At 26.1% G+C, this 6,213-nt stretch overlaps 1 protein-coding gene across 1 annotated transcript; it reads right to left on the reverse strand.

Annotated features, from left to right (window-relative positions):
* Positions 1-3,449: 3,449 nt before the first annotated feature.
* LOC145842712 (uncharacterized) lies at positions 3,450-4,521 on the reverse strand. Its single transcript, XM_082950193.1, has one exon. It carries the CDS (start codon positions 4,510-4,512, stop codon positions 3,559-3,561), a length of 954 nt encoding a protein of 317 aa, XP_082806319.1. The 5' UTR covers positions 4,513-4,521; the 3' UTR covers positions 3,450-3,558.
* Positions 4,522-6,213: the final 1,692 nt, after the last annotated feature.

Below are 6,213 nucleotides of genomic sequence, written 5' to 3' on the forward strand. Positions count from 1 at the left end.
GCTTAACCGATTAGATTGGAACCTATACTACTTTTCGGTTTTCTTTGTTATGTTAAATAAATAAACGATTGTTTTATTTTCGCAAATTTCCCTTAAGATTTTTTATAAAGTAAACAAAATTTTGTTTTACCACCATAAACTAGTCAAAAAGGTTTCATAAACAATTAAAACTAACTCTAAAAATTATGTAACAAATATTTAAAATGTTATGCAGCGGTTAAAGCTAAAAACAAATTGTTTGTAAAGTAAAGTTTATTAAATAAGTTAAATAAATTGAATAACGGAAGCAAAGTAAAAAGACCTGATTAAAAGAAAGACCTTTTGGGCATCGAGCTACACATAACTTATCTATTTTAGCTTTTTTGAGCAGTTTAAATGTTATTCTAATATTAGAAACTTAATTTTTACAAAACCAAGAAAAATGACAAAAACATACAAAAAAAAAGTCATGATACTTATATAATAAATTTAATTTAGTTAGTGGAAAAAGTTAAACGTATAAGTTAAAGCGTACTAATATGTTAAAACTTATAAATTTGTTAAAGTTAATCTCTATTTGATACCAATGGCGTCGCGTGGGATGGAACGCTGGAGCTGTTGCTCCACCCAGAAAAAAAATAAAAAGAAAGTGTATATAATGTTTCAGTTTTAGAGTTTAAGCTTTTAAAGACGCTGCTTTAAATGTGGCTCTGCTTGAACTGTACCGTCCTTAACTATATTAAAAGAACTATATTTGAAAACTGAAAAATTAAGCTTTAAATCAATATAATTTTTTTAAAGTTAGCTTTAAAAATAAGCAAGTTATTCAGTATTGAAGTTGTAGAAAAAATACTGCTAAATGCATACATGAAAGTAAGTCGTTAATTTCTCTACTAAATTAGTTTTTTTACAAAATTTTATATTTGATATTCGAAGTGTTCGTATAATTAGAGCTGCAAGCTAAATCTGTGTCAGTTGCATTTTAAACGTATACAAATTTCAATACAAAAATTTGTTGACTGGCTTAATACTGGAGCTGCATAAGCTTTCAGCTCCATAAAAATTGAAAATCATAGTCCTTGTTTAAAACTTGCTACAACGCGAGAATAAAAAGACAGGTAATGACAAATTGAGCTCGAGAAGGAGCAACTTGAGCAAAGACAACTAGAGCAGGAGCAACTCGAGCACGAGCTACTCTAGCAATGTCAACTTGAACAAAACCAAAATAGTTTTTATTTGATAAAAAGTAGTTGAAATTTTTAAGAAGTTTTAATTTTTTGAATTTAATACTTTTATTTGATAAGAATACAAGAAGTACTTTCAAGTAGTGATGTACCGGACCCGGATGGACTTTTTTTTCAAATTAGGGTCCGGCCGGAACCGGATCCGGACTTTTTTCAAATTAGAATCCGGCCGGAACCGGGTCCGGACTTTTTTTCAAATTAGAATCCGGCCGGAACCGGATCCGGACTTTTTTTCAAATTAGAATCCGGCCGGATCCGGATATCAAACAAAAATTGCAATATCCGGCCGGATCCGCACCCGGATAGTGAGTCCGGTACATTACTACCTTCAAGTAGTTTTAGCTAAACAAAACTTTAAAATTTAGTTTTTGAATGAGTATATACTCATAAATCCTGACAAAATGTAATAAATTAAAAACTTAAAGCTGAACGAAAATTACGATAAGAAGAATTTTAAACTTTTTCTGATATAAAATTTTTTAAGTAAATAAATATGCATTAGAAAAAATAATAAGTACATTTATATTTTAACAAATTTTGTAAATAATATTTTTATATTGTTAATAAGTTTGGTTTATCATATAAACAACTTTTTCTTTTAACTACAATGCATTTATAAGTTTTATCTCAATTTAGTTTTATTTTTGCTGTTGTACAGCTTTAAAGTGAATACAATTTTTTTTTAAACAAAATAATTTTAATTATAAGTCTTTTGTAATTCACCTTAAAAAACAAATTCAAAGCTTTTTAAATTGTTTGTTAATATTTAACTATAGAACAGTGGTCTTGTTTAGAAAAAAAGTTCAAAAGACTGTTTATAGTCTATCAATTCACCAAACTTGATAAGGTTTGTTAACTTTTAGCCAGAAACTGCACAAAAGACTTTTTTGTTAAGTTGATGAATACTAGTAAAAAGGAAGGAAAATTAAATAAACAAAACTTTTAGTTTTTTTTTAAACCAAGACATTTTTAATAAGCTTTTAAAATTAAGGTAACTTTTAGATTGTTTATAATTCAATGTTATAAAAATTTTCTTGAGCATAAATATCTTGAATCATCAATTTTAGTTGTAGTTGTATTTTCAAATACCGCTTAAAGCTAAAGTCTTTTTGACCAAAATATATTTACTTTTTTAATTTACAGTTGCAGATCTGCTGTGTAACTGCATAAGTCTTAATAGTTATTAAGTTAAGTATATTAACTCAAACCTTGTCAAACGCTTATTCAAAATTGAAAATGAATAAAATAGAAAACTGTTTGAATAGGAACTGATCAAATAAGAAACAACATGAGGTTTTATACTGATGTACTTCGGGATACAGTTCTAAAAGTAGTTAGCCTGTGAAAATACTCGGATGAAAACTGTTTTGTATAGGAAGTAAGTATGTGGGAATAGATTCAAGAAGTAAACAAACTTAAAATAGTGTGTTCATGTGGGATTTTTTTTTGACATGAATTAATTACACAAGAAATAATTTAGATAAAACTCAAACCAATTTTGTACTGGTAATATACTGGTAAAACAACTATAAATTTAAAAAAAGTTTAATCTGTAAAAAGTAATTTTCTAGAAGGTTATCTTCAAATTTATCAATGTTTACTTAATGATACATTACACCTATGGTCTTTAACTTTTTCAAAAGTTATGCACTATAAACTATTTATGAATCCTGTGCAGACCAAACTATAAAAGTAACTTTTTTTTAGAACTTTAGTATTGTATTTTTTGAGTTTCTTAACAAATATCGTGCTAACAATTATCAATGTATATTAACTTTTTTATTAAAAAAAGAAAAGCAAACGTTATCAAAGATATCGTTTTTTAATTTAATTATTTGTTTTACAAAGTAAAAGAAAAAACTTCTATGTACTGTGCACAGGTTTACTGCACACCGTGAAGAAGACCACTGCATACTAAATAAAGTATACTAAATCATTTTCTAAAAATTTATAGATGAAATCAATTTAGTTCCAATTTGTTTGTTTATGTTTAAAAAAATACTTTTTTACTTAATATAATTTATTTTTCAACCACTTATAACACTTTTTTTTCCATTCTTTAAAGGAAACATAATTAGCAGATAAAGCGAACTTAATATCTTTTTTTTTGTGCTAAGGTTTTTGTAAAATTTTATTTTTTAAGAAAATAAGCAAAGTTTACTTATTCTTGTTAAAACGTTAATAAAATGATTTAAAATGATTTTTAAAGTGTCTCGGATTTTTTTTATTCGTTTTAAAATAGACATTGTGCTTTTTTTAATGTACCTGAAAACACAAGTTATAAAAACAATTTTATTATTGATATTACCAAATATTTACTTCATTATGATTTTAATTACATTATAGAATAGTTTGTTTTTGTTGCTGTAAAATTTTCAGTACGAGAAACCAAATCTTTTGACTGGTTGCTTAATTTCTTCTTTACAGTTTTACACTTTACAAAAACACTAAAACTAAACTTTTCAAATGAAACAAAAAGAGATACTATGTTTACACATAGCCCGAGATCAAATATAATTCCTGTGAAATCTCGAGGTGTTGTATCAGGAAGTATGATTGAAGTAAGGGCGAGAGCACACAGGTCTGAAAAAGAACACAAAACTAAGCTTCCAGTCGCTAATTTTGTTGCTCTCTTTAAGCGGTTGTTAATTTTTAACGAGCTTTTGTCACTGCTTCTAGCTTTATTTTTGTAGTGGTTCAGGGGATAAACAAAAAGAGCAAAAATAATTACCTGTGACATTACCATTATGGATATCGCGATATATCGCATTATTTCGTTAGTGTTTTCCTCAGAGTTTCTTATACACCCATAATCAGACATCAAGTAACTTTTCGGAACGACCAATAATACAATAATTACTATTCCTACTATAACCAGCAGGAAAATTGCGAAAGTACTCAGAAATTTTACCAGCTTTGTGTTAAGTGGTTTTAAGGAAGATTGAGAGTAAAGAATTCGTTGTCTGGTCCATAAAAACAAATATATTGGTAAATTTGACATGTAATAAAGTACTACTGTCAAGTCTGTGACAACTTCGCAAACATATTGACCATTTTTTTCATCATCAGCTAATGTTCTTCCAACTATTATAATTGCCTGAGTGCACAAAACTTTTAAGCAAGTAACGCATGGAGTCAGGACAGACAAAAATACCAATAAAAAACTTTTAAAGTTTTTGTTTGAGTTTTTCCAGTTACTGTATCCGAACCTATACAATGCAACTGTAGACCAAACACAAAAAACAAAATTAACTATAGTTAAAGCTTCTGATGGTATCCACATATACATAAAAATTGAAAACTGAGTTGTATTAGAAGTGGTATTATTCAAACTACTTTTTGACATTTTTGCCAAATAATTATTCTGTAATATTTTGAAAATATTTATAAAACTTGTAACTTCTTATGTATTAGTTTATGTTTTATGCAAAAAACTGCTTAAACAAACTTTTTCACAAACTATAATAAAAACCTAATAAAATAAACTATAACTAAATACTAGAGTATAAAAGTATTTAATCTAATAAATTAATTACTTTCTAGTATTGTAGTAAACATTTCGTCTGTAAACAACTAAAAAAAAACCTTTAAAAATCGATTAACTAAAACTTTTTTCTTATTGATGACGATCTATTTGTTATAGTGACGTAGTTAAACTTTAGTTTAGTTGCTACTCGTTGCACAACTTCTTTTTTAAACTTCCGTTACTTTCTTTTTTATTTCGAAATATTCTCGAGTGATTTATTTTTAAAATACCGATAGAAGAGTATCATAAAAATTAAAAATATATTTTTTGTACACATTGTTACTATAATATGTTACTTTTTGTTTATCTTTATTTTCACATTGTTACTTTACTGTCCATCTGAATGTATATACATTTATTACCACCTGTTAATTTAAAATTTTTAAGCTAACTTATTTAGAAATTTAATATTACAGTAGTGAAAATTAAAATATTACGGATCGAAATACTTATTAAAGCTTTAAAACGTCAATCTGAAAAAATGTATTTGAGTTTGAAGAAGTATTTAGTATGATTGCGCTAAAATATAAAAATATATATTATAAATAAAATCATAAACATAAAACACTTGAGATTTTTTTAAATTTTTTGTACAATCTTAAGTAAACAATTAAATTACGATCTGAAGTTTTTTTTAAGTTTTTTAAGTTTGATTGTAGTAAACCCTACATTTTTTAATATATGTTTAGTTAATGTTGTTGTACTGATAGCCTAAAAAATTGTTTGTCTTGATGAGGGCAGGTCAACGATTATACTCAGGCGCTAGGTATGAAAAAACAATAATTCTTGGTGTGCAACATAATTTCAATTTCATTTAAGACAAAGAAACTATTTAATTATCTAATTCATTTCAAAAAAAAAAACTGGTTTTATGCATTTTTTCTAAGGAAATTTCAAATCTAAGAATACCTATTGTAAGTTTAAAAACAAAGTTTTGCAGGTCAGCTTTAGATGGTCACAGGCCGCAGTAATATCTATAGCGGGTTAGATTCCACTTACAATATTCATAATACATGGTTTAATTCTACTTATCACTTTTATAACAACTTTATGGTATTATATTTTATTTTAAACTGAATAATAAAAAGCTCTCAACTTATGTACATATAAAAATACAATTTAGACTTTATTTTGCTGATTATTTAAAACATTACAATGTTTTACCTCTATAATAATTTAAATGAAATAATCAGTTGTAAAACAGTTCTAAAAAAAGAGTTTAAATAGTTTAGATTTTTCTTTTGTAAAGCTTCGTAAGCATAGTAATATTATGAACAAAAATTAGTACACTAAACTATAAAAAGAGTTATTAAATAAACTTTTTTACTAGAGTTATAACAATATAAATCAAAAAATAACAATCAAATATTCGGTCTATGTTTTTTTTTCTGTTGTTTTTCTTAAGTAAACTACTTTATAATGAAAGCTGAGATAGTAATTGTTACAAAAATTTTTATATTAGTT

The sequence above is a fragment of the Thalia democratica genome, chromosome 1 (assembly GCF_965202585.1).
Source record: "Thalia democratica chromosome 1, ktThaDemo2.hap1.1, whole genome shotgun sequence".
NCBI lineage: Eukaryota > Metazoa > Chordata > Thaliacea > Salpida > Salpidae > Thalia > Thalia democratica.